At 42.8% G+C, this 27,985-nt stretch overlaps 2 protein-coding genes across 6 annotated transcripts; one reads left to right on the forward strand and one right to left on the reverse strand.

Moving 5' to 3' along the window:
• Positions 1 to 8,602, forward strand: COX20 (cytochrome c oxidase assembly factor COX20). The gene is made up of 4 exons (XM_028111656.2): positions 1 to 66; positions 7,404 to 7,518; positions 7,615 to 7,678; positions 8,308 to 8,602. The coding sequence occupies exons 1-4, from the start codon at positions 25 to 27 to the stop codon at positions 8,444 to 8,446; spliced, it is 360 nt and encodes a 119-aa protein (XP_027967457.1). The 5' UTR covers positions 1 to 24; the 3' UTR covers positions 8,447 to 8,602.
• HNRNPU (heterogeneous nuclear ribonucleoprotein U) lies at positions 1,360 to 27,818 on the reverse strand. 5 transcript variants are annotated; one of them, XR_015766514.1, is made up of 16 exons: positions 26,900 to 27,818; positions 25,910 to 26,021; positions 25,752 to 25,825; positions 23,563 to 23,702; positions 22,900 to 22,999; positions 22,372 to 22,484; positions 21,572 to 21,835; positions 21,136 to 21,255; positions 20,587 to 20,715; positions 20,330 to 20,498; positions 19,807 to 20,061; positions 19,316 to 19,500; positions 18,901 to 18,972; positions 10,894 to 13,116; positions 10,128 to 10,231; positions 1,360 to 3,175 (listed from the first exon to the last, which is right to left on the reverse strand). XR_015766514.1 is itself a non-coding variant. In XM_028111453.2 (14 exons), exons 1-14 carry the CDS (start codon positions 27,588 to 27,590, stop codon positions 18,428 to 18,430), a joined length of 2,478 nt encoding a protein of 825 aa, XP_027967254.1. In that variant the 5' UTR covers positions 27,591 to 27,817; the 3' UTR covers positions 17,638 to 18,427. The 5 variants fall into 5 exon arrangements, 2 of the variants coding, with proteins under 2 accessions (XP_027967254.1, XP_027967255.1); XR_003610578.2 differs by lacking the exon at positions 1,360 to 3,175 and having other exon boundaries at positions 5,978 to 10,231; positions 10,894 to 10,998; positions 13,046 to 13,116; XR_003610577.2 differs by lacking the exon at positions 1,360 to 3,175 and having other exon boundaries at positions 5,978 to 10,231.
• Positions 27,819 to 27,985: the final 167 nt, after the last annotated feature.

Raw genomic sequence — 27,985 nt, forward strand, 5'->3', positions numbered from 1 at the left:
GGCCGCAGGAACCCACCAGATCCCATGGCCTCCACACCGGAGCCCGGCGAGCCCGCCAAGGGGAAGGTAATGCGGTGGCGGGACGCTCGGGCCGGGGGCGGGCGGCGGGCTGCAGACCTCGGGCCGAGGCCCCGTCCTTGGCTTCTCCGGCGTTGCGGGCAGAGAGACGGTTCCCGTCCCCCAACCCCGACACGCTTTAGCTCCCTCGCCGGGACTAGGGGGAGGAGGGAACTGAAGCCCCGTGCAGGAGAGCTGTGCGCTGGAAGGGGCTGGTGCAGGTGAAGCGTGGTCTCCGAGCTCCCCGAGGACAGACTGATGTGGTATACTTGTCAGCACTTAGCAACGGAGGGACCCAGAAGTGCTGCGGAGCAGTGAAAACGTGGTTAGGTTCCGGGGAATGCATATCCAGAGCGGGAGGAGTGGATGTAAAGGCTGAGGTTTTTCCCTTTCGTGTGCGCTAACCTGTAAACCACACCATTTCACCTCTCTGTTTAAGATCCAGTCGTCACAGCCCGTTGCTCCCGCATAAAACCCGAATTCCTTGGCCTGGACGATAAAGTCTTTCACCTAGCCCGTTAGCCTGTGTCCGGCTCTTCTACTCTGTAGAGGCTCTGGAGACGGTGGGCCACGAAGGGAGGGCGGTTTCTCCTAGGGGGCCCCCTGACTCCCCAGAGCAGACTGAAATGCACCTGTTCCCTCTCCTCCCCGGCGCCTTCTACTCAACTGCATCATTACAGCAAGTTCCCGATTTCTGTCTTCTGCCCCTTGGGCTCCTTAAGGGAACCCAATTTATAACCTCAGTGCTGAACAAGTAACAGATGTTCAGAAAATAGAAGAAAACAGTTTTCAGAAAACCTTATAGAGATATTAACATTGATTGGATCAGTGATGAACAACTATTTACTCAAGACCCACTGTGTGCCGGAATGCACCTAAACTACGGTTTTAGGATACGTTCTGTTCAGCTTGGAACTTTTTCCTATTCATTCAGAGTTACTGCTTCTCTGAGGACTTTTCCACTTAAATCTGGCCAAGATCAAATGGTTAATATGAACAAACACTCCATAATTTATCTCCAGATTTAATATCAAAACACGTTGTGTCAGTTCCGACACTTATTGGTGCCTTTTGTTTTTAATGCCTCATATACTACTTGGAATATGCTTAATGTAACCAAGTGTATCCTTACCTTAAAATTGTCTATTTCAAGAGGCACCATAACTATATAAACATGGGGAGGTTAAACGGGGCTTTTAGCTCTCTTGTATCTGTCACCTTTGATAGGAGGTAACTGCCATCATTTAAGGGTCAGAAGTACGGTTTAGCCATTGAAAATTTTTAAAAAATCGAATGAAAGAATAATATTGACTTATTTAATTGGTCCATCATTAGTAAAACAAAATACTGTGTAGTTGGTGAAATGGATAGGTACAAGCCCTAAAACTGAGCACTACCCAATTTGTGTGGCGAGGTTAAAAAACAAAACAAAACCAAAGGATTGTAAACAAACTGCTCATGAAATACTAGTATGTATCAAAGCTTACCAAGGAGATTATAAAATTTATATAACAAGCTATCACTGAACTAGTAGCCCAGGGTAATGTCAGAAAAGGAAGCCTGCAGTTTTTAAAGAATTTTTCAGTGATCATTCCAGTGCAAACCAGGGATTATTAGCATCAGCAAACCTAAGGTAAAAATGGAAGTTATCAAGCTGATAGAACTAACCCTTAAAAACTCTTTGCTCCCATTCTTTGCTCTCCAGGAAACCTTAAAATATGAAATTTGGTACATGCCTACCAGGAAAGTGCCATAGCTAAATTTTAAATTTATTTAAATTTATTAACTGGATGGATTAATAAATCCATTCAAAAAGTAGAGTATCTACTGAGTATGAGGCACTAAACTAGGAGCTAAAGATATAGCCTTGATCAAAACAGGCAAAATATTCCTTGTGGAACTCACATTCTACTGCAGGAATCAAAAAAGAAATGAGAATTTCATTTACTGAGCCAACTAGGCAGAGATTCTAGAGAAAGGCAGGATGTGCTAGGTAGTGACCATCTCGACTTGCCAGAGGAAAAACCAGTGTACCTAGACTAGAGGAAAAGAGAAAAAGGAATACGAAAGGAGGGTGGTTGCCAGGTTGTGCAGGGCCTTCCCAGCAGTTGTAAGGCATGGAGGGTTTTCAAGGACAATGATCTAGTTACCTGAGTGGAATCAAGAGCTTTTAAGATCCTATGAGATGATGGTAGCCTGGGAGTAGCAGCAGCGGAAGTGAGAAGTGTTTTAGTTAAAGATGTATTTGGTTCAGGTATATCCCAGACTTGCTGATGCACTGGACATGGGTTTGATGAAGAAATCAAGGATGACTCGTAAGTTTTTGGTCTGCAAATTGGTTGAGTAGTGATGCCCGAAAAATAGTTCTAATCAAGGCCCTTCTTTGACATACAAAAGGTGTCGCTAAAGATTAGGAGACAAAAGCTTGGGAGAGGTTAGGTGTGATTTGCAAATTTGGGAGGCATCATCATGTAAAAGGCATTTAATTGAAAGCCTACATTTCTGAGTGGGCATGGGTAACTCTTCAACCTGAGAGGTCGTCAGAGGAGGGAACAGCTGCAAAACTGCCGGGAATGGCCAGTGAGGTGGAAAACCAGGAAGTCTTGTCCTCTTTGAAGCCAAGAAAATGTTTCAAAAACATGATTATCTGTGCCATGTGTGCTAATGGAAATATGGTGGATTTTACAGTGTCTCGACCAAGCTGCTGCAGTGGTATAGGGATGAATGCTCTTTGAAGGGAGTTAAGCGAAGGAGAGGCTTTTAACACGTAGGTTGACTTCAGTTTTGCAGTGAAAGGGAGCAGAGAGATAGGATAGTAGCTCAGGAGGTTTGTGGAGGGGAGGAGGGTCAAGCGAGGAGGAGTTTTGTTTTTGTTTATACTGGAGAGGGAAAATAATATTGCAAATGAGGAAAAGGGTAACTAGAAGCAAACTCCTCTAGGGGAATCAACTGCAGTTAGGACTAGGTTTAAATAGGAAGAGGGGGGGGCGCCTGGGTGGCTCAATCAGTTCAGCATCTGCCTTCGGCTCAGATCATGAACCCAGGATTCTGGGATGGAGCCCCGCGTCGGGCTCCCTGCTGCTCCTCCCTCTGCCTCCCGCGTGCTCGCTTGCTCTCCCTGTCAAACAAAATTTTAAGAAATAAATAGGAATAGGGCCAAGAGCACCGGGGTGGCTCAGTCGTTTAAGCGTCTGCCTTCAGCTTAGGTCATGGTCTCGGGGTCCTGGGATCGAGACCCGCATCGGGCTCCCCGCTCAGCGGGGTCTTCTCCCTCTCCCCCGCCCCCACTCATGCGCTCTCGTTCTCTCAAATAAAAATCTTTTAAAAAGGGGGGGGGCGGCCAGTTCGCCCTGTGCAGCAAGAGGAAAGACTATGAACACTAATGCTGAGACGTTTGGCAGTGGGAAATGGGGCGGCTCTAAATCAGTCTATTTTCCTAAATTATTAAACTGGCATTCCAGCTTAGAAATCTTTTGAGCATCTTAGGGTGAGCTGGAACAGCTGCCTTTCTAAATCTAAGCTTAAAAATTTCATGGGATGCCTGACTGACTCAGTTGGCAGAGCGTGGGACTCTTGATCTTGGAGTTGTGAGTTTGAGCCCCATGTTGGGTGTAGTTTACATTAAAAAAAGGTAAAACGTTTAGTCAACAAGTCTAAAATTTCCTTAGTTTAAGGCTTAAGCTTGATGGCAGAAGTTAAACATTAAGGTTGCAGATTACGTAGGGAATAAAAATGTGAAACGAACATCATAAATGGAAGTACTTAAAAGGGATTTATGGCTTGAACTCATTCTAGAGTCTTACAATTCAGTGTACTTTCTAAAAGTATTGTATGTGCTTAGGACTGGTTCTTCGTTAGTTTTCCTGTACTTGCTTTTAAGTAATCTGTAAACTCCAACTTTACCAAGAGGCTGAGAATTCTCTACTAGTGAAGGGAAGAGTATGCTCTTAGTCCGTGCATTCCTACCCAGTTTTTTTAAGATTTTGAGAGAGACAGCATGAGAGGGTCAGAGGGAGAAGCAGGCTCCCCGCTGAGCAGAGCCCGATGTGGGACTCGACCCCAGGACCCTGGGACCATGACCTGAGCCAAAGGCAGTCGCTTAACCAACTGAGCTACCCAGGCGCCCCCCCACCCTTTTGATACAAATTGCAGATACAGTCATGTACTTAGGCCTGCCCCCCGAGATGCATGACCTTTGGAAAACATCTCCCCCCGAGCCTTGGTTTTCTCATTTATGAACAAACCAAAGGGTTGGCAGTGGAAAGGACAGGTTTTGGGGGTTCGGGTCAACTTGCACTCGCTCAGAGGTGTTCTCACATGAGAGGCTGAGAGTGGAGAACAAGGGATGTAATGGGTCTGGCACCAACAGCCCCCCGCCACATCTAAATCTGGCAACTGTTTAATTAGACCAGTGTTGGTTTCTCAACTTCAGCACTACTGACATAAGACCAGTTTTGTTGGAGTTGGTGCTGATAAACATAATGGAGAATGTTTGGCAGCAGCATCCTTGGCCTGTATCCACATGTTGGGTTTTAAAAGGTTCCATTTTAAAAAGCATATGTAACTTCTGTTAAGGCATTTTTTTTTTTAAATAAGCGGATTTTTTTTTTTAAGATTTATTTTAGAGCGCACAGGGTTAAGGGGCAGAGGGAGAGGGAGGATCTCAACCAGACTGCCTTCTCAGCCAAAGAGCCCAACTTGGGGCTCCACCACGGAACCCTGAGATCATGACAAAAGAGTCAGACGCTTAACCTACTATGCCCCCCAGACACCCCAAAATAAGCTGATTATTTTTTAAGGCCTTTACAAAACATTTAAAGATTGAGTGGGGGGTAGGGACAAGCAGACTCCATGCTGAGCGCAGAGCTGTAGCTCCTGAGATCACGACCTGAGCCAAAAAAGAGACTTAGCCAACTGAGCCACCCAGGCACCCCAAACATTTTTTTAAGATTTTATTTGACAGAGACACAGCAAGAGAGGGAACACAAGCAGGGGGAGTGGGAGAGGGTGAAGCAGGCTTCCCACTGAGCAGGGAGCCCAATGCGGAGCTCAGTCCCAGGACCCTGGGATCATGACCCCAGCTGAAGGCAGACACTCAACAACTGAGCTAACCCAGGCGACCTACATTTTCCTAAACAGTATCTAAAAGGTGTTTCCTCAATCTGATAGGTTCATGGGGCCGGGGGGGGGGAAAAGCCCTCAAATTTTCTAAACGTAGATTCCCCCCCCATGGCCCATCCCAGACCCGAGTCAGAATCTGAGGGGAGCAGATCTGAAAACCTACGAACTGAGAAAGATGGTCTCCTAGCTGATTTGAGCAGCACTGTTTCAGTATTTGGCAAGTGTATTTTCTACTTTGTAAAGAACTGAGGTTAATAGCATTTTATCCAAGTGCCCCACAAATGTCTGCAGATTTGGGGATATCCTGGAGTCACACTAGGACTCCATTACGGAAGGGACTCCACACGAAAAAGCCATGGTGTGATGTGTGTGGTGGCCAGCCCAATAGTTCCTTTTATTCTACTTACGGCCCCCTGCCCAAATGTGAAAGCCATCAGGACTGCCTACCCTGTGGTGGAAGGTGTTGCTCTCACTTGCTTCTAAGACCTCAAATGGACACTAGTCACCACCTCCGACCTTCCCCTAAGAAAGTCTGCTCTGAAGGTGGGTGCATTAGCCCTGGACTGGAATGTGGAGTCCAGCTGTCCACTGAGTGGCTCACAACCATCCTGCCTGCCAGGACTATGTTCATCTTGGCTTTTGAGCTGATCGTTTCTTGCCTAGAAGCGTAATTAAATCCCGCTCTTACTAAGATTTGTGTTGAAGAGCTTTCACAGCTATGTCCACCAAGTAATGTTAGGGATGGGGTGGCGGGGAACGGAACAGGGAGAGACAAAAGTTAAAAAAAAAAAAAGAATAATCAAAATACAATTTTTGCTTTATTATGGACCAAATCACACTTTTGTCTTTTCTGGCAGCAGTTTGAGCCAAAGAATACTAACACACATACAATCAGGAACATCCTTCATAATTCAGCCTGTAATCTGACTTCCCTTTTATGGTCCTTTCCCCACTTCTTCACGTCTTTTCTTTTTTTGAACTCTTAAATTTTATGTTAGTCACCATACAGTGCACATCACTAGTTTTTGATGTGGTGATCCACAAGCCACTGTTTTCGTAGAACACCCAGTGCTCCATGCAGTACATGCCCTTCTTAATACCCATCACCAGGCTAACCCATCCCCCCTCCTCCATCTCCCCTTTACTAAGTGTCCCCTCATCCTACACAATCCTCCCGTTTTAGCAAAGTCGCCTTCACGCTGTATTACTATTCATTGAAACCTTTAAAGGGACAAGTTGCCTTCCTTTTTTTAAAGAGCTGCATTACTGAAAACTTGCATTTAATCAAGATTTAGGAAAGTTAGTCCTTAATAGGAATGCCAGTGAAACAAGTGTGACTTTAAAAAAATGTGTCCTGCCCTCCCAGACCCCTAAAACCGTTCCATTTGGCATTCACATTAAAACATGTGAAGCTTAAGCTGGCAGTATCTTTTTAACCAGGAAAATCAAGTCCATAAATTCCCATGAAGACTGCAGTGAAAGAATGTAAGAATCATTCGTTTTAGCACTTGAAGAACTTAAAATTATCACCTAGCCCGATGCCTTTCATTACAGATGGAGGGCCACAGAAATTTAAAAAAAATACATAGATCCTACAAGTGATCCCAGTTAGTGGCAGAGCAGAGACAGAAACCCAACTCTGGATTTCCAGCTTTTCCCGTCACACCTACCCTCCCCGCCTAGGTGTAGCTGCCATGTCGTATCAAAGAATCAAATCAAGTGCAATTTCTTATCACAGGTAAGGAAACAAGACCAGGAGAGACTGCACACATTTTTAATACCAATAAAATCTGAAGTTGAACACTGTAAGCAAACATGGTTAGAATAGTTCTTTTCCCCTTTTATGCTTCCCAAATTGGAAGAACGGTGGTGCTTTTTAATTTCAGTGATCGCCAGATTCCCAGATCATTTCATACAGATGTTTAAAGGGCTCATAAAATGGCATATGCTGTTCTTCCCGGACCAATTAGTAAATTGCAGTATTAACACAATTTAATTGGTTTAGGTTTAAATTGCCCTGCTGTTACGGGGTTTTCTGGTCAGATTCTCTTTCTGGTCAGATTCTCAAGGTTTCCCATTTACAGACTGTAGGCCAAAGCCAGATGACCAAAGATGGTAAGCAAGATTTGCGGCTATCACCCTAGCACATACTCTAATCTTTGCCAAACCACCCTGAAATTAAGTATTTCCTTGTTCAATCCAGGTTCTTTTCTATTTTATCCTAGCCCTTTAAGCTCCTAGGAATTTTAGATGTTGAAAACATTCCCTGTGCACGGGATTCAATATTGTATGGTTCATTAGGATCTGTTGTGGCTGGCCTTGGACATTTTTTGTTAACTAGTGAGTATCTTGTTTTTCTCTACGTATGATCAACATTTTCTAAATGGACTAATATGTAATGTAGAATTTAATTACAGTGGTTATGCTTTTTGACAGGTAGGATTAGAAGATCATGTGACGTTGGAGTTGGAGGATTTATCCTGGTGACTTTAGGATGCTGGTATGTGTACTAATTCAAGAAGTTCCAGGATCATGATAGATTGATCTACTTCAAACACATGCTCTTTTCAAGCTATCGGTCTCCCACCCCACCCCCCAACCCGTGAGGAAGAAACCTCTTTAAGTATGTCTGTGTAGACACATTGTATACCATTTGTCAAACGAGCAGATAAATGCATGACATTTCATCAATACCAAGTTACGATTTCTACTTTATTTAGGAAGGCCTCAACCCCGATGCTCATTTCTTGCTCATGACGTCACATCCGAAAAGGCTTTAAAGATGTGTTCACAACTAACAAAACACATGCATGAATGTTTTCTTGAGCAAAATAAAGCCAGAGCCAAGAGTACACAGTATATATATAGTTCCACTAGATGAGGTTCTACAAGTAAAACTAAGCTAGAGGTAATTAAAAAAAGCCTCATTTTATGTAAAACCTACCTTAATAACTAGGTATTTCTGACACCAAACCACCCCAAAATAGCACTCCAAATTAGAATGGTTGTATTTTCAAAAAATCTTGGGGTAGTCATCTATAACATCTTAGATTTTGTTACTACAAATTTCAAGCTGGTTTCTAGAGAAACTTTATATTAAAAATGACATTTGTGTTCTTTTCTTATAAGGTTCCATTGTAGGTATAATTATGCAAAGCTAAGAATCCAGGAAAGAATTGCCAGAGATGGGATTAAAAATAAGATTTTGTATGAAAGTACCCACCTTGACCCTGAAAGAAAACAAAGCCCTAGCAAGAGCAGCAGTTGAGCGGAATCATGCTTGAAAATACAACTCCGTGGAGTCAGTGTGAATAAAATGGAGAGCAACTCGATTAAACCTCATATGTACCATTAGACTTTCAATCAAGTAAATAAAAGATGTGTTGGTTGTAGTTTCTTTTCTTTTTTTTTTTAAACATTTATATGAATGCCCACAAGCTTATTCTGGTCCTCAACCTACTGCCAGCAAAGCATCTGGTGCCTTGTGAGACTTAGTGCAGAGAAGAGAGTGTAAATAATGGCATTTCAAGAAATCGAATCGAATCTCAGTTGGATTTTCAAACTCACCTTAAAAACAAAAATCACAATTGTATTACTGCACCCTGTTAAAAATGAGGCAATACTTCCTGGTTTCTAGTCAGTGCTATTGTAAGACATAACACTAATGGATTTTTTTTTTAACTTTGTAAATTGCTATTTTTTAAGATTTTATTTATTTGACAGAGAGACACAGCGAGAGAGGGAACACAAGCAGGGGGGAGTGAGAGAGGGAGAAGCAGGCTTCCCACCGAGCATGGAGCCAGATGTGGGGCTCGATCCCAGGACCCTGGGATCATGACCTGAGCCGAAGGCAGACGCTTAACGCCTGAGCCACCCAGGCACCCCTGTAAATTGCTATTTTTAAAAATGTCCTCACTGCTTGACCCTATTCCATTTCTTACAACAGGTAGGTGATCTCCCCGAAAGTAAAGCTTGTTTTTAAATGCTCTAAATTTCTTTGGATGTATGCAGTGTTTTAATTTTTTTAAGTGGACAGACACAAGGTATGTATAGAAGTATTTTAAGAACTTGTTTGATGCAAAACCACCAGAGGATCACACACATATTACATTACTAACATAAGTCAGTCATTTATAATTCAATTCGCTGCCATTAAAAGAGGCAAAAAAACAAGGCACCCAACCAAGCCCATAGCATTTATTCATTCAGGAAAAACACTCTCCCTTTCCAAAGCAATGAATTTTTTTTGTTGTTTTAATGTCAACATTACTTCCTAAGAAAAAAATATACCACAAAACACAAGCGAGAGGTGTTCCTGATTTTGAAATGATAATGAAAAAAGACCACCAGACAGGATTCTGGCATTATTAATGCTCCTATTACTTGATCATCATGGTCAGCCAGAGAAGGTGAAGCTATCCTGGAGTTTTATCGTGTTCTCTTACGACTTCTCAAGGGGTAAGTGGGGAGTGCATGCTCAGTCCCGTTTTCCCTCCCAGGCCCGCCTTTCCTGTGGCTGTCCTTACAAGGGGCACGGTGCACAGGCTGTCACTGTCAAGCACATGCCCCAAGACATTTCTATGGATCCTCATCATCTAGTAGCCACCAAAGGTAGGACTTGGACAGTAATCAGGAAAGGTTGTTAGAAAGGAAAAGGCAGTTTCCAAGACCATATACCATGTGTACACTCTGACACAAGTCAGAGTTGAATCCAGTCTATGTTACTCAAATTGACCAGTCACTTGTATTTTAAAAGGCAACGCCGTATCTGCAAGAGTAGGGGGAAATCTGAGGAGTACTCCTCAAACCTGATCTTTAACAAGCTGTCTGTGCAGGCCACTCAGGTTCTCAGCTTCAGTTTACAAATGGATGCAAAGTATGAAATTGGGCCACTGGATTAAGTTAACTGAATTCCCGCCTAGCTCTCCCATACTATGATTACATCTTACCCTGAGTAAGAGAAAACTCTCTCGGCTGGCAAAAATTTCCAAGGCCTTCACCAATAACAAGGTTAGTTCATTTTCACAGCAGAATGACTGCATAAATTGGAGACCTGGATAAAAACAAAGTGGTGACAAGTACTTACTTGGATAACTTTTAAAATATCATTTAATAAGTTTATGTAGTTATTAATACCTATTTTCTTCCCCAACTATTAAGAGGTTACAAATGCACTAACAGATTACTGGGCTATGGAACACACTCCAGGTCCCTAGGCCACTGTTGCTGGACACCTCCCAGAAAGCCCCCGAACAGATCATACTTCCACTTGTAGCCTCCAGCCCAATCTACTTATACTCGGCCACCCAACTCCAAGCTCAAACTGTGTACTCTGTGCCCATCCCCTCTGCCATGCACCCCCAGCCTCTGCTCAAACTTTCCCATTCCACTTAACAATGCCTTCCTTCTGCTGCTTCTCCCAGTCCCTTCTCCTGCTCACTAACTTCTGGGAAGGAGGATCACCTCATTTAGGTACTCATGCTACTAGCTGGCATTTTTACTGGTCACGGACTTGTGCTCCAAGTGGAGCCTAAGTTTCCCATCAAGAACTCTGTCCGTTTTAAATCTTTACATTCCCAGCCAAGTGTCTGGCATGAAACCGTCCATGCATGTTTGCTGAACTGTATTACTAAATGTTCACTAGCAAAGAGACAGAGTCCAGGTTCCCCTCACCCAAACATGCTTTCCACATCACAGACCGCAAGAGTAACCTACCTTCCGTGCCCACTTGGGAGCCTCCAGCTGCACTGCTTCTTTCATTGTTCCATTAATTCCAAAACTTCACACTAGGTGATATAGCAGTAGATACCAGCTAAATAGCTGATTAAAATAGAATTGTGGTCATTAGTAGTTTTAAAAACTTCTTGTGGCTTTATCTATCATACTTTGTTAAATCTTTCTAGTACTCTATGCATTTCCCCTTTCCCTCACCCCTCCCTTTTTTTCCTTGACTACTTGGCTGTTCCATCACAGTAAAAGGACCTCAGGGAATTTAAAATTAACTAAAGCTTTTCTCTGGACTTGTGATTTATAATGACCGAGTTTGGCAACAAAAAACTTTAACTATTCCTGATACCATCATTTGATTCGCAAGCATCTTTTTAGTCTACGTACCTCTACTCCATCGCTGGTTTCCCTTTGCTTCGATTATATAATGCGAGGAGGTCTATATAATAAATTCAGGATTCCTGTTTATGCACTTTTCAGCAAAGAGCTAGGGATCAAATAGGGTTTGAATCCTTCTATTCCTAGATAAAAATCTGTAGTGGATGGGGGTCAAGGCACCCCTTTAAAATTCATGTTAATATATATATATGTACTTTACTTGGGTAAACAAAATCTTAAGTAGAAAAGTTAAAGCGATTGCTAGAATTCTGATTTTTAATAGTCCTCTAGAATATTTTTTGGAAGCATCTTAATAGGGTCCAGTGGTCATTCATTCAGGACAATATACCAATATCCTCTACCACCCAAATACTGGCATCTTACACAGCTCATTTTATGCAGTAAGCTCCATCTTTTTCTCTTAAAATAGGAAGCTTTAGGGACAAAAACTTACTACAAAGGTCTTAAAGTATTACATTCTGAAGCTGGTAACATGAGCACTACAGATTGTGTTGCAAGTAATAATTTTCAACAACTACATTTGCCTTACTCTTCAGTTTTCTAGAATACAGATGACTGCCCCAAGTATTTCTATCTTGACAAAACTACCAGAGACATTATAAACAGGTACGAATTTAAAAAGGCTTCTACTGTTCCCTTTTTAAAAGTTTAGATCAAGTTAACAAATAAAATCTGTTAAACCACCTTAGATGGCCTGTCCTTAGTAAATCAAAGTAATCTGCAAACACTGGTTTCTTAATGGATCGGCTTCCATAGAAATGTTTCTTCCCTTTAGACTGTGAGGACAAGTCATAGGAAATGAAACCTATGCTTTGCCATCTGAATTCAAAGTTTACTTTTGAAATGATGTTCTTCTAGTTTTAACTTTTTTTTTCCCTCAAATGAACAAAATAGTTACGATTTTTACCTTTGGTCTGAAACCAAGCTGTCTGCTCTTTCAGAAGCCATTAGATTTTTAGTTGACACAGAACTGTATTCAAATCCTGACAGCTACATTTCAAATCAGTATAGCACCCAGGTCCTCTCATTTCACCAAGATACATTATTCTGGAGTATGTGGTGGGAAGAATAGCAGATTTCCTCTAAGCTTCTTACCAAGTCTTTAAATGATTTCAGGGCAATGAGAAATTACATGCTCTGGAGGCACAATCAGAGGTCACACTGAGCCTTTTATTCCCTCTGTCTTTACAGTTTAAATTTACTTCCTATAGTTGATTTTTCCATTTTGGTAATGGAGTCCTATCTCCTTATTCTCCAAAAGGCTTTCAATCTAGTTTCCAAGTGTTTATAAGCTAGTAAGTATTTGTGCGTTTCGCACAGACGCAGAAGGCTGGGAAAAACAAGGACACAGGTATCCTAGACTCGTTTTTCTGCATTAAAATATTTAAAGTATTTAAGCTCTGCAAGTGGTAAGTATTAAAATGAGTGTCTCACAAAAAGTTAAAACAAGGAATTTGAACCATTAGAACCTTACAAGGATTCGGCTCCTTTTGCATACAATCTTAAACCTAGGCAAGAGGACCGCCAACTGCTTAACATTACACCACCAACTACTTCACATTTCAGGTATGCAAAGGAAAGTTAGAAAACCTTTTTTTTCCTGTTTATACAATCTACCCAATCTGGGTTACCAGTTATTGCCTTTTCCCATCCTTTTAAATAAGGGAGTTCTAATTAAGGTGATCCTGGAAGCCCAATATAACAAGTGTTAAATGTACAAGCAGCAATTAATTTGGAATACCTATTGGAATCACTGGAACACATTTAGTTGGGCCCTTTTACTCTTCCACACAGCACATTCACATGGACAGACTAAGGAAAAGGAGATGAAATTTAAATCAGCATTTTTTTTTGCTTTATTACTTTAAAAATATATATATTAAGTTGGAACCTTTTACTGTACTTGACCACGATGCTCCCACTCCCTTAACTACAGACAACCAAAAGGATACCTTCTATTAATAGCTACCTGTTACTTGCCATTCAATAAACCCCAACCATTCTTCAGAAGTATGGATTTTACCTCTCCTTCTCTCTGTATGCCCTAATTCTTCAAAGCTTTTAAGTCACAGGTTAGCGGACTATACTGCTCATCTCATCATTCTTGGCTGTTTTGTTTCTTAATTTTTTCGCGGATGCAAATTTGTGGATCTGCTTCTCAAGTGCTTGGGAAGTACAGAATATTTTACTGTACAAAGCAGACCTGACTTCCTCTAAGGTCACGGACTGTTACAGAAATGGCAGGAAAGCACATGCCATCAGCCACAGCTCCACATTTATTAGACAGGTCGGCTCTCTAGCCTCTCATCCCTGCAAAACTGCCAGCAGCGCAGGCCGAGCTACACCACGGGTGCACAACGCACTCGCTAACGGGGCAGCAAATAGCCCACTTCTCCGTCAAGACAGTGCTCTATTTACCTCGACGGTATTATCATTACACCTTCGACTATAGAATATTGTTTCTCATACCCAAAGATCGTTTTGTCTAAAAGCAAAACCCCTGGTTCCTTGTCAAGATTCAAGTGTATGTTGAATCCTGGCATGAGAAGGGAGAAAACAATTGTAATATTCCCAGGCAATAACTAAGTAAATACAAATTTAAGCACATAGTTAAGGTCGTCTCAATAACTTACCTAACCAGTGATTACGGATGTGTTGGCCTAGCAGTTTATCTATTTGTTCCCTTACAAATACTGATCTACAATCACAGCTGAAATTCCCCAGTTATCTACGTCATGCCAAAAACCTGTCCTTCTTCAGCTTTCCACATGGACAGCACATCCAACGTAACCTCATGAGACATAGGTGTCACATTTTAAAAATAATTCTAGGTTAACGTTATGAATATAGTATTTTACAATCTACTAAGCCTTACAGACTAAATTAAGTTCCTTAGACAACCTAATTAAATATATTCAATCACCTATATTTTTAGTCAACTGGTTAGAATGGGACAGTACATCCTTACTTCCCACCTATCTAAAGAGCTCTTATTTTGGGGGGCTCCAGCTGCCCACATGTTGAAATCAACAAAGTGTGACCAAGTAAAATAGCATGTTTTTAGCAAAACATAGTAAAAATATTAAGGTAGGTTATTTCAACTATTTGACTTCACATATACAAAAACTTTGGAATGTTAAGATACTGGGGATCCTGGGTTTTTTGTCCTACCCCCACATCAGCACACTTTTAGGTCACTTCCAAAATAGTTCTGAAGGGTTTATTTTAAATATCAAGGTTAGTAAAGGTTAGTGAAGCAGCTGAACAACAGTAGGGCTAAAAAGATTCAAATCTAAAAATCATCCCAACAAAAGGTTCTACACATCAAAAGGGCACTGTAGTTTTAAGTAAGTTTAGGCAATTAACAATTTGAAGAGACTGCTCTCCAATGACTAGTAAATCCAAATTGCTGTTTAGAGAGAGCCAATGCAGGTGATTCTCAAAGCCCTAACTTAATATCCTTTAATTCTTGTGCGTTAACTACTGCAACCTATTGCCAAGGCTGGGACACTACATATCCTTGCTTTTACTATTACTGAAAACGTTAAAACTGAAACCAAGTTTCTCTCAGAGCCCCAGAAACATGAACAACAAAAGTTTAGATTCAAACCATTTAAAAAAATTTAGGAGAAAATGGCTTTACAGAAAATACCGTATTCATCTTTCCACAGTATCTCACGGAATATTCTGGGGGGTGGGAGCGGAGAATCATTCTCTGCTACAAGTTCCACCCACTTTTTAAAACACATTTTATAGTTACATGTGAAGAGGGAATTATGGAAACGTTTTTAAGATGCACATGTATGTTTAATATCAGAAACTAAGACTTGGGCTATGAAAGAGATTTACGCCTTCCTCAGTAGAAGCTTATTCTGGTTTCAGCTTTTTAAAAGTATCAGACTCCCACAGACCTACCATCAGGTCTTTGTATGTGACAAGTCTATACCACTGCTTAAAAAGCTATGAAATACTTCATTTTTATTTGTGCAATGGGACTTAAATTATCCTAGGATAAAAAGCCAATTTATATTAACCTTATAGAAAAATCATTCAACTCAAACTGATGCAAACATTACAGAATGTAATCTGTCCATGAATGTAAACTCTCCAGAAGGTGAAAAACAATACTTTCCTGGAAAAATTTTTAAGTACTTTTTTAAAGACAACGGTCTTTTAAGAAGCTTCAACACCTCATTAGTGCTTAGGACCTCTAGTTTCATTCCCCTTATCGTTGGACAGGATCTATCCTAGGCAAATGTGAGCTTCTTGTTTTGTGCATTTAATATGGCTTCGTCATTTCAATGTCAGACTGACTTGACTCATGCTTCATTCTAAGATTTCATCTTACTGTGTGACAGACCTGGGTATCAGGGCCAGAGGTTAGTCCTGGCCTCCTCAGTCCAAGCCAGAGCCCTCTGTCAAAGGCCAGACAAGAGTGACAAGATGTAACCTACCAGCAACAAAGAAAATGTTCTACGGGACAGCATGGGTTACTTCATTTCTATCTTGCAGTGTTTTGCCTTCTTTCCTGGTTAACCTATTCATGCTGTTTGCACCGGACTGTAGCTGACCAATCTTACCCAACACCTGACTCAGGATGGTCGGTTCGACTCCCTGCAAAACTTTCTGGGGAAAGCACCACTCAAAGCAACTGCAGTCTCACGGGCATAGCTGAGACGTGCTCAGAACCACGTCTTTAGTTTATCTGGTGTTCTGCTTGCCACAGAGTGGCAGGCGAGAGGCAGGCAAGAGGAGGGGCAAAGACTAAACCAAGTTTCTCATTGACAGATCTTACTCTGCCAAATGGCATTCCTTATTTTCCTTCCTTTTGCTTGCTTGCTATCTGCTACACTCCCTTCTTCTGAATTTCTTAAAACACTAAGATTATTTCTTCCTATACATATTAGGTCTATCTTTAGACTGCTTCTGGAAATTTTAATGTTTTCCTGGACAGTATCTCCATCTATTCACCTTTCTTCCCAAAATTTTCTGGGCTACACAAGGCATGACAGTCTACCAATGTGTTATTTGGCCATTACTCTCTCCCACTGCGATTATTAGAATATGAATTCTGTAAATAAGCAATTTTAAACTAGAAAACAGATCCAAGATTCTTCAAAGGTACCTAAAACACTGATTAGCAACAAAGGCTGAACTTTTCCCCCGGGTCAGTCTATGCAATCCTCATAATTATAAGGTACACCGAGAAAGAGTTCATGCCAGCAGTTGCTACCAGTAAGCTAACTGCTAAAAACCAAAAGCCCTTGAGACACTGCCTTGTACCATTAAGTGTCCTTACGGTAATTACAGGATTAGCCTTTGTTCCAAAAATTTATCAACTAAACCTACACCACCATCTAAAACTCAACTCCAGCTCAGCTTGTAGCAAATTCCTAGGAGTATGAAGAAGTTAAAGATCTGATTTAAAATGGCTACAACAAAAATCTAAGCAAACAGAAATATAAACAAACCTAAACTTAGCAGAAGCAACCTAAAACACCAACAAAACACTAGACTGAAGTCGAGTTTTAGTTCTACAGTTTGACTCCTGATTCCTCACTTCACATCAGTGAGGGTCCTTTAAGATTAAGTGTTCTGTGCAAACCCAATAGAATTACAATTAGGGGATCTAATGTTGTCACATAGCTACGTTAAGTTAGCAGTGTTGTGCAGTAGTGAAATCAACGACTGGCTCGCATGATGGCTTCTAAAAGCATCTGTTCCCAGAGTTTCATGTATTAGATAGGTGCGTATAAGATACTCGGTTGAGGACAGCCATTAGCATTTGGTAAAGATGGTAAACGGAGTGTTAACTTCTCCCAGCCAGTACACCATTTCCCCTCATTAAAATGTTAAGTCATCTGGGGGGGAGGGGAAGGAAGAATTCAACTTTACTTCATAATTCAAAGTCAATTGTCAGTATACATTTAAGTTTTTAAAACCTAAATGTTCCAAGTACAGAGTAAAGAATAAGCTGTCCAGAAAGCACACACTTAATTTTCTCCTCTTGGGAGTTTTATAAAGGGATTTTGAACCTTGATGGCGAGAATCCCAAAACGAGAGTAAAATGAATTCTTTTTATTGCAAACAAACGTCTAAATTAATTTCTCCACCCACTTTCTTTAGAAAGAAAAAGAAATCAGCAGGCTAAGGAGATACCCATTCAAGAACTGACATGATTAAAAATTAAGATATAAATGGGTGACTCACAATGTCATTAGCTTACAAAGATGGTGGAGTAAACTACTACAAGCACACTAGTTATACAGTATTTTGTGGGAGAAGGGCATACAGACATAGCTAACTTCATATAGATCCCATTAGACAACTGGATTTACAACAAGTTTTTTTAATAAGAAATGGGCAAAGCCAGCTTTCTTTTCAGAATCAAAATGCAGAACAAATGGAAAAAGTATGGTATTGAACCTTCACAAGTTTGAGCCTCCACAAATAATGCAACCAAGTTTTACATTTTTAACAGCCCTTCTACATACACTCCATCTTCTCTATCTTGGTTCCAAGTTTTATCTTCATTCCCAATTATGCCAATTCCATTGTTTAAAAAAAGAAAAAGCCTTCCCAGGTATTGTCGGAAACTACTCTTGAAGCCTTCCCCCTCCACTACTCAGCAAACTACAGAGAGGATGGAGTGTACTATGAGCAGTACAGAGTCTTATGCAATTCATGAGGACTACTTAGTCCTTACATGAATCTGGTTGCTAACATTTCTATTATATTGTGACAATGACTCCCGACTGTTATCTCTGTGAGAAATGGGGGGAGTAAATTCTTAATAAAAGACACCAGGTACAAAGCAACATTTTACTTTTGTTGTGATAAAAAAAAAAGTCACATTTTACAGATAAAATGTAGAACCCTGAAATACTGACACATTCTCTTATCGTGCACAATGCTGAGGTTCTCTTACGATTCACTTTAAAACTGCAATTAAAAATGTACAAAAAAGAAAAGAAAAAAAAAATCAACCCACAAAGCTTCTAAAAAAGGAACCCGCAGGCACTTCCTCTTGTGGAATGTTTAAAAAGTTAGCCTACTAAAGAAAACAGTCGACTTCTTGTGAAGGTTTTGGAGAAATATGTATCAGTTCGTTTTATTTGGGTATTCAATAATATCCTTGGTGATAATGCTGACTCCATGGCTTCTGACCCCAGAATTGCTGTAAGAGAAAATTTTTTTTTTAAAGAAAAAACATCAATAAGCCACTCAAACTGCTTTTAGGAAATGACAATCTAATTCAGAGTAATTGCTGGAAACAAATTTATACCTGTCATACCTCTGATTTCTACCAAACCAGATTTAGTTAGTATTAATATCCCATTATTATCAATAAACACATTACAAAAAGAAAACACATCATGACTTGGTTAGTTTATACAATTATCGCTAACAATAAAAAGAACCGTCTGTATTAAAGAGTATTTTATCATATAATGTTAAATTACAGCAAACTCCACCTATATTCACACCTTGCCCTGAACACTTATCAACACTCCAATCCCTGGACAAGTTTTTCAAGACTGCTTCTTAGGAACTTCAAATACAATTAGTGTCCATAGCACAGAAGAAGTTACTTACACCCTGCTGCCACTGGTTGTAGCCCTGAGATTGATTTTTGTAGCCGCGATTGTTTCCTCGTCCTCTGAAGTTCTGGGGAGGGGGTGAGAGAAAAAGCCATCTTTGAGAACTCAGCACAGCTTGTTAGGTTTGTACGTGGGGGGCAGCAGCACAGAAATGGGTCGGTCGCTAGAAACCAGGAAGCTCGGGGCACCCTCCACTGGTTTGTTCTCAGGTGTACCATTTATTCATCTAAGGCATCCCGACTCAACGCTAGTTCACCTGAAAATCACAGTTCAGTGGGCCTCATCCTCTCTTCTGTCACCGCGCCGCTTCTGATTCTTACTGAGGCTGGGGCCGAGGCCCTACTCCCCCCCCCCCCCCCGCCCAGACTGAGTCCCACAGTCAGCAGGCCTGGAGGGACTTCAATCCTCACCTGGTTGTAGTTCCCTCTGTTGGGCATCCCACCTCTGCTGTAGTTGCCTCTGTTGGAGTAGCCGCCTCGGCTGGGGAACACAGGGCCGCGAGGGTACGGGTAGCCAATGCCGCCGCTGCCCCCGCCGCCGCCACCTCTCTGGGGCATGTTGCCCCTCCGGTTATAGCCGCCGCGGTTCCCAGGAGCTACAAAGAGAACGTTAGTTTAACAGCGTGTTCATGGGACCACAGGTTCCTCCGGACCAGTCCTGTATTGGAGGAAAAAAAGTCACTTTCGAAGACAAGCACAAAGTTTAATTTAACCACTCATATAACCTAGGTGTGTTTATCAAGTCACAACATTTTCAACCAGTTCCTAAGGCAGCAAGATCAACCCGAGTCGAACGTCCTAGGCCAAACTCCGCTAAACCACACGCAGACCCCAAACAACGAGACTCTCATCACTCGTTTCCACCCCGAAGCCAACAAGGCCCACACTCCAAGCCAACTTGCCTCCTCCTCGGAAGTTGCCACCGCGCATGTTGAAGCCGCCACGGCCTCTGTGGCCGCCGCCTCTGTTGAACTGATTCTTGCCACTCTTATTTTTATTGCTCTTCTTTGAGCCAGTATTCTGTTTCTTTTCTGGCGGAAGCGCCTTTTTGCTTTCTTCCTTATATTGCTCCAGAAGTTTTTGGGCTTCCTCCTTCTGCAGTTCAACATAGGTTATTTCATCAAAGCACTCAGCTACCTCGGGCAGCGTGAAGTTTCCTACAAGGAATAAGAGATCAGGTTAGCTTAAAATCCCAAGACTCCACAACCCTGAAGCCTAAACTCAAGTGGCTGTCGTTCTCTGAAACCACACTATGCTGTCTACTCCTGGTTTACTAACGTTTTCCTAGAAACAGAAATAAACACATTCATTTATATAGAGCACACGTGACTCTGTCACACAGTATTGCTGGCAGATGATATTCATTCAAGTTCACAGACCTAAATCACGTAAGATTTAACACAGTAATAGAATTAAGTTCCATGCCTTTCATTTTGAGGACTGCATGTTCTGGTAGGTCTTTTCCCTCAACTTCTGCTTTCTTTTGTGTTCTTTGCTTGTAGTCTTCATCTTTCGGGCAAACTACAACAGCTTTTCGTTGGAAGCCTGCGAACAGGCACATTTTTCTCCTCTGGGCAGCAGCAGACACGTTTGTCTTGAAAACAAAGTTTATAAACCCAAATATTAGCTCCACACCAAACCCAACAATCCATTCCTTTTTCAACCTCCAAGCTCCAGCTTACCTGATCCAGAATGAAATTTCGCTTCTTACGGGCAGCAATCTCAATAAACTTTCCAAGACACTGGGGAGCTCTCTGCAACAGCGTGTTCAGTTTTCCAGTATCAGCCATCTGCTTCTTAAACCCTGCCACCTGTTTTAAAAAGTTAAAAAGGTCCTTTGAACTTGTAAGTGAAGCCTATTTTTTCTACTATCAGCTTAGATCTATGTGGAAACCAGACATTTGCTAATTTAAACACTGCCTTTCCTCATTATCATTATGAAAAGGGTCACTTTACCATGTAATAAGATCCTCTGCTATTCACTTCTTCTTTAGCTACTGAACGTTGATAGTTCAAAAAATCTTACAGAAAAAATAAAACCTAGCCACCGGGAGGCACTTTACCTTACACATAAAGGTAGTTTACCTTACGTCCTTCTACTTTAAGTACCCAATTTAACTTTGACAAATTCCTATCTCTAAAACACTAACAAAATGCATAAAGACAACTGGCAAAAGAATACTTCTGCTCTTTTTAAAATGCTGAGATCACACCCTAAATATGTTACTTACCATCATTTTATCCATTATGGTGTTTGTTCCAAGAATGTTGTATTTACCAGGATTCTCTGCTGCGTGTTTAGTAACCCAGGTCGTTTTCCCAGCTCCTGGCAAACCAATCATCATAACAACCTATAACGGAAAGGAATGGTATTTCACTATCACTAGAGACACCTAAGAACTCCTTACCCGTTTTTAAATGCACAAGAACCCAGTTTAGATCATATATATAAATTTTCATTGCCCTAAAAACAAAGGAATTTTTGGAAACTCAACACTCTACATAAAAGAACACAGCTAACTAAGAGAAAAACCACTGGCTGATAGCAATGGGCCTAGCAGAATGAAACAGAGCAATCATACAGATCTTCCAAATGTCATTTTTGCCAAACAAAAGTAATCTTCAAATGCCTAAAAAAACAAAAACAAAAACAAAAAAACCATTTACCTCACAATCTTTCTTCTCTTCAGGCCCCTTTGGTCCTCTAACTCGATCCTCTAAGGGGACATTCTGGATAAAAGTATAATCTTCCGGTATCGGAAAATATGGCTTTTCCTTCTGACCAAAATTAAATTCAACTGCACAGTTGTGGCAGAGAACATGCGGAAAGAGTGGCCTTCCAGCAAGAATTTCCTTACTGATTTTGAAGGCAATGCCAAGATCTTGCCCATTCTTTGCATAGGAGAGTTCTACTTCATCACTGTCAAAGTTCTGTTGAATCAGAAAAAAATTAACTGTTTTAATCTGCGTCCTATAAACTTTTTCTAAAAAAAACTTCTAAACTTCAAAATTTAAATGAGGAAGCTTATCCTATAGAAAGCATATTTAAGTTAAACGTTAAGGAGCTTTATAACAATTATAAAGAATGAAACGCATGTATCTAGAAGCAGAAACAATGCCACCTTAACAGACTAGATTTTCAGGTCAACTTCATGTTAAGTAGTTTTCAGTCAAGACGGTTAATATTGAAGGCTAACACTGATACACCTTTAAAAAAATTCCTAGCTGGGGGCGCCTGGGTAGCTCAGTCGGTTCCGCATCTGCCTTTGGCTCAGGTCACAATCCCAGGGTCCTGGGATCAAAGTCTTGTATCGGCCCCCTGGCTCAGCAGGGAGCCTGCTTCTCCCCTCTCCCTCTGCTTGCCTATCTGCCTACTTGTGATCACTGGCTCTGTCAAATAAATAAAATCCTAAAAAAAAAAAAAATCCTAATAATTTCACTTATACACAGAAGTTTAGCCGACTTACTGCAAAACATGTAATCACATCATTTTCATCAAATTTCTCTCCATAATCTTCAGTCTCACAGTTGCATGTTTTTATTCCTTTAAGAGAATACCCATAAGAAAATTCTTCTTCACCTAAGAAAATAATTAACTTTCATGAAATCGATTGTTTGAAACAGTCCAATGACCCACATATTTTAACATTCAAGATAGAGTGAATCAAGAGAAATGAGCATATAATTTAACATTCTTCCACTTACACTTTATCTAGATGAAAAAAATTAATGAGCCAGGCGGGTTATGTAACTATTTGAAAAACTTCATTACCATGGGATAGTGACTTTTAACCCACTGATCATAAAACAAGTAATCGTAAAGGAAAAAAACCTGAAAGTCAGCTACCTACTACAAGCTACTAGTATCGTTCATGTCTAAAATACTAACAAAATGGATTAAAAACAAGCAGAAGGTTTAGAATGCCTTGGGAGTCTAACTACTAAATCAGACCCTAAACACACATCAGCACATACTACTCAAATGGGAACTTTACCAAGCAACATTCCACTTGTGGTTAGTGACCAGCCAATCCGAACTTCATGTATGTCAATGTCTTTTGTATATAAATGCCTTACTGGGATCTTCTCTGTAACCTGGAAATCAAATCATAAATTATTACGAGAAAGATAAACCTTTCATCTGGGTAGTGGGCTAATTCTTCTCTAGTTACTAATACAAAGACACCCAATTCTACCCCACCATCTATCCCCTACATTTACAAGAACTTTAAAAACTGACAGAGGAGTTTGGAACCTGGAACTAAAAAAGTTCAAGTCAAGTCCTTGGTTGACTCACATTTAAAAGAACAGCTAATGTTTTAAAAATTACAGATTCTCGACTCAAATCCAATTAAAATATACATTCAACATGTTTTACTCTGGAACAAAACTTGAAGCCTAACCAAACTATTTTTTAAACCCTTCGTGAGCCTTTCAAGTGCCTAATAAAAAAGGAGCACCCCAAATAAAAACAGGCTGACTCTACAACACAAATTTCTGATGTTAACAGATACGGTTAACTGTTATAAAACAGGTTTTCCAAGCCCCTCTTCTAATCCACAGAAGCTTCAAAGATAAATTCCACTGACATCTTTGTCAGGCAAATGGAAACTCACAAAGGTTCTTAAAAAAATAAAGAATCACAAAACTGCATTTACCTTCATCTCAAAACAGACTTTGCCTTTTGACACACCATAAGATGCCCTTCCTCCAGCCCAAAGAAAAGCAAAACTCTCCATAGTGAGGGAAGAAGCACTGAGGCGGTCTCTTGATATTTTAAAATGTAGATCACAATTATCTGCAATTATATCAAATACCATATTATTTCTTTTGACATCCAATGTAAATACATCTGCTACATAGACAAAACCTGGTTATTACATTCTTGCATAGTTCTAAAGCTGCATGGAACACACGGCTTCTACAGATCATGCTGCGTTCTGATCTTCACTTTATTAAGCCCCACTCCCACCAAGTCACTCTCACCAAATTATGAACCGAAGAGTAAACTGCCTACAAAACCAAAAACATCAAGGTTTAATGTGTATTTTAAGTATATAAAATAATCAAGACAATGTGACAGGGATACATACCTGCTCTGCTCTTTACCTTGATTTAGAGGCAAGCAGTAGAGGATAGCAGGAAATCAAAGTGAAGCATGCCAGAACCAGGTAGAATTTACCAGTGCCACAAAAAAAACTGAAGGGAGGCCATGACCACATATTTTAAAATACAGGAGTATGAGCTGTTGATCCTGCACTTTGTAATTTTACAGGAGCTCTAGATCCTAAATTCTTTCTCAAACTTGTGAGGAAGGCAGCCTCAACCTAGCAAAGTGCAAACCTGGTTGTCTAACACTGTTAGTATTACAGTATTTTAAGTCCCTTTTCCCCAGGCTTGCCAGTTGGTCAGTAACAATGGAGGATTATCCACTCCCCGGATTACCCAAATCCGAAAGGTCTTTAACCTAGCTGCCTTTGGGTCAGTGGCTCATTAGCATGCACCCTCTTTGTGTTCTCACCTCAAATTAAAAAGCTGTTTTCTTAAATTTTTATTGATGAAAGGAAATTAAATTTACAGTTTGGAATTCTCCTTAAATGAGGCTTTACTCTCAAAATTCCTATCACTGATAGAATTTTCGATTCAACAACTGTGTTTGAACCCAATATAGATAGCAATACATGAGTTGACGTTCCTAGGTAATCAGCTAAAAGCCCATCTACTTTGAATAAGTGTTAACTTCTGGAATCATTATTTCACTACCTTGCCAATTCCGACTTAGTTTGTATTTAAACAACCGAACTATTTAAAATAAAATTCTCAAGTTAACTATTTTTCCACGTGCAGTTTTTTTCTTTTAAAAGACTCCCTTAGCTCAACTACCTGTAAAGAATATTTAATAAGAAATAAAAGTTAACATTTACAGTCTCACAAACCTAATTACAAGTAATTTGAATCCAAAAACGTAGGAATCTAAACTTTTAACTCCCTAGATCTATGGCCGGTTCACACCTTACCACCCTACTTTTCAAGCAATTATTTCTACACTTTGTTCTATTTATCAAAGTGAAAAAACTGTGCATTCTGATCAAATACTAAATTAACAAAATGTTTTTATACAAAACCACACATCTGACAGCCAAGGCCCATTTAGAGGTTTACAACACTTCCTCATACTCAATTGCAACCCAACTGGGTAAAGTAGCAGTGTTTACAGCGCTGCCATTGATACCATTCGCTGCTGAAGAAAGCTAGTAGCCCAGTGATAGCCCACTGCTGCTGCCCCAGGTCTTTGGAAGAAATCAACTTATGTTAAAGCAGCAGCTACTGAACTGGAATTGAGAACAAAAGAGCAGTTATTGAAAAAGTAATATTACAATCTTTTAGAATAGGGAATATACTTGTGTGCTAATGGGAAAAGTCATTAATACATATTAACTAGCCCAAATAGCTCACTTAATTCTATCAAAAAAATGAAATTACTTTATTGTAGGAGCCTATAAGGACAAATTACAGGTAATCTTACAAGTTTCCCTTAGCTGACTAAACCCAAAATTGGCATTAATTTTACATTTTCTACAAATGCGAACTTTCTAGTCATAAAAAATACCACCAAACTGCTGGAGCCTGTAAAATTATCAATCCGACACAACGGATGCTATGCTAAACACTTAAGCTACCAGAATCTGAATTCAACTCATCGTCTCCCTGCTTTTACGAGAAACGGTTTACGCTAAGTTTTCTGCATTTAAGTTCAGCACACTGCGTTAAGTTCTCTAACATTTTGGAACCAAAATCGCCACATTCAGTAACTGGGGGAGGAAAGGGAAGAAACAGCTTCACTTACAAGTATCAAGACAAACCACTGTGTCATCGAAGTGCTCATCTTCTTCTTCAACAGGTGGCTGAGGAGATTTGGCTCTGAAAGACAGAATTGTCTCCTGATTCAGCTTTTCCTACCCAGGAAAGAACGGGGACGGGTAAAACTAGATCGGCATCCTCTACCTGCTATACTTGTTCTCTTCAATGTACTCAAAATATCCACGGCCATGATCTTCTCGAGGTCTTTTCACCCCTCTCTTTTTATCTCCGCCTTTCTGCTCTGTTTTGCCGTCTCCTATAACACACAACACCCCTAACATAAGGGGCCAAGCCGCGACCCAACGGGGGGGGGAATCCCCCTCCTGTTTGTGGACGCAAGAAGCCCGACTCTCCCGTTCTTTTTTGTAAGCGTTTTCAATCGACGAATCCAACGCGAATTCAAAGAACAATCAACTTGGAACCGGCCTGGAGTTAGTGACGCACTCCAAAGACATTCCTAATTTTGCCAGCCTACTCGAAGGTTCGAGAAAGCTCCTGGAGACCAGCGCGGCGCAGGCCCCGAGCCCACGTGTATCCCGAAGAGAGTTCAGGAAGGGGGGAGGGGCCGGGCCGGCCCGCGCGCCCTCCCCGCCCCTCCCCCACCCGGGCCCGCGTTCCCCGCGGCCGCATTGTACTGATCTTCCGCCCCGCTCTCCCCGCCCGGCCCCTCCCGCCGGAAGTGACGTCACGCCGAGCCCCTGGGCTCCTTGCACAATACCGCGGCCCAGCGCCGCCAAAGCGCGCCCGCCCCGGGCCCGAGGGCCTCTCCCCTCCCCCCGAGACATGTGCCCGCACCGCGCGCACGCAGCGCGGCGGCGCCACCGCGAGCCGACGGGGCTCCCGCCCGCCGCCCGCCCGCGGCTCCTCCCCCTCCAGCGGCAGCTGCAGCTCCCCCCCGGCTCTCCAGCCACATAATGGAGGCGCCGCCGCCACCGTCGCACACGCCGAGCCCGAGGCCGCCGAGGCCTCAGAGGGCGGGCGGGATTCCCCCGCGCCCCTCCCCCCTCCCGTGCCTCCCCCGCGGCGGCCCCCGCCCGGGGCTCCCTCCCCCCGGCGGGGCTCCGGCAGGCCTGGGGCACGGTCCCCACCCCGCGCGGGCCTCCCGCCGCGCGCAACGTACAACGCAGCACTCACCCGCCGCCGGAGCCCCGGGGCGACCGCCGCCTCCGCCGCCTTCCGCCTTCTTCTTACCTCCCGCCTGCTGCTGGCCCTGCCTCGCCCCGGGCGGCGCCACCGTCACCGCGAACAGCGAGGTGGGGCCGCTGCTCTTCCCCGCGGCCTCCTTGGCGGCCCCGCGCTGCTGTGGGGGCTGTTGCTGCGGCGTCGCCGGCGGTTGAGGCTGCTGCTCCCCGTGCCCGTTCTCGTCGCCCGCGCCTTCCTCCTCGTCACCGAGCTCATCCTCCCCTTCCTGGAAGCCCTGATCGTCGCCGTTCTCGTCTTCCGAGGCGGCCTCCTCCTCCTCCATCGGGCCCGCGTCGGCCGCCCCCGCGGCCCCGTTCTCCTCCCCTAGCTCCATCTGGTCGCCATCCAGGGCGGCGATCCCTTCCTCCTCCTCTTCCTCCTCTTCCTCTTCCTCGTCGCCGCCGGCCGCGGCCTCCTGCTCGAGGCCTGCTCCCGAGCGCCCGGCGGAATCCCCGCCCAGGTCTAGGCTGCCGTTCCCGGGCTCCATGGCGGGGCGGCCCCCGGCCTCCTCGTCGTCCAGCGCGGCCTGGAGTCGCTCCATGAGCTCGGCCTTGAGGCCCTTGTCGGAAAGGCGCCGCTTCTTGAGCTCCTCTTTCAGCTCCGAGACCTTCAGCTTTTTTACATTAACAGGCGAGGAACTCATGGTGAGGGCCCCGATTCACCGCTAGGCGCTGGCTCAAACTCGGCTCCGCTCACTCGGCCACTGGTGGCGGCTGCTGCGGCTGCTCCTCGGCCCGGGCGGCGGCTGCGGCTGCGGCTGGAGGTGGGTTCGTGCTGCAGAGCGGACCCGCCTGGTGTCGAACGGCGCCAATTCCTTTCACCGAGTTCGCGAGGGAGACGCGGAGACTCGCCTGGCGCGAGCGAGCACGCAACGTCCTCTCGCAGGGGCGGCGCCGCGCACGTAATATAGCCGCCCCGCCCCCTGCCCTGACGGGAGCGCTGCGCAGGAGGAAAGCCGGAGCGCGCCCGCGCCCCGCCCCGCCCATTACCGTACTTCCCTCCCCGCCCCCACGCCGAACCCGCCGAGAGCGCGGCGCA

Source organism: Eumetopias jubatus, unplaced genomic scaffold (assembly GCF_037043125.1).
Source record: "Eumetopias jubatus isolate StellerSeaLion01/CBP00866 unplaced genomic scaffold, mEumJub1_p1.0 scaffold_12, whole genome shotgun sequence".
In the NCBI taxonomy this organism is placed as follows: domain Eukaryota; kingdom Metazoa; phylum Chordata; class Mammalia; order Carnivora; family Otariidae; genus Eumetopias; species Eumetopias jubatus.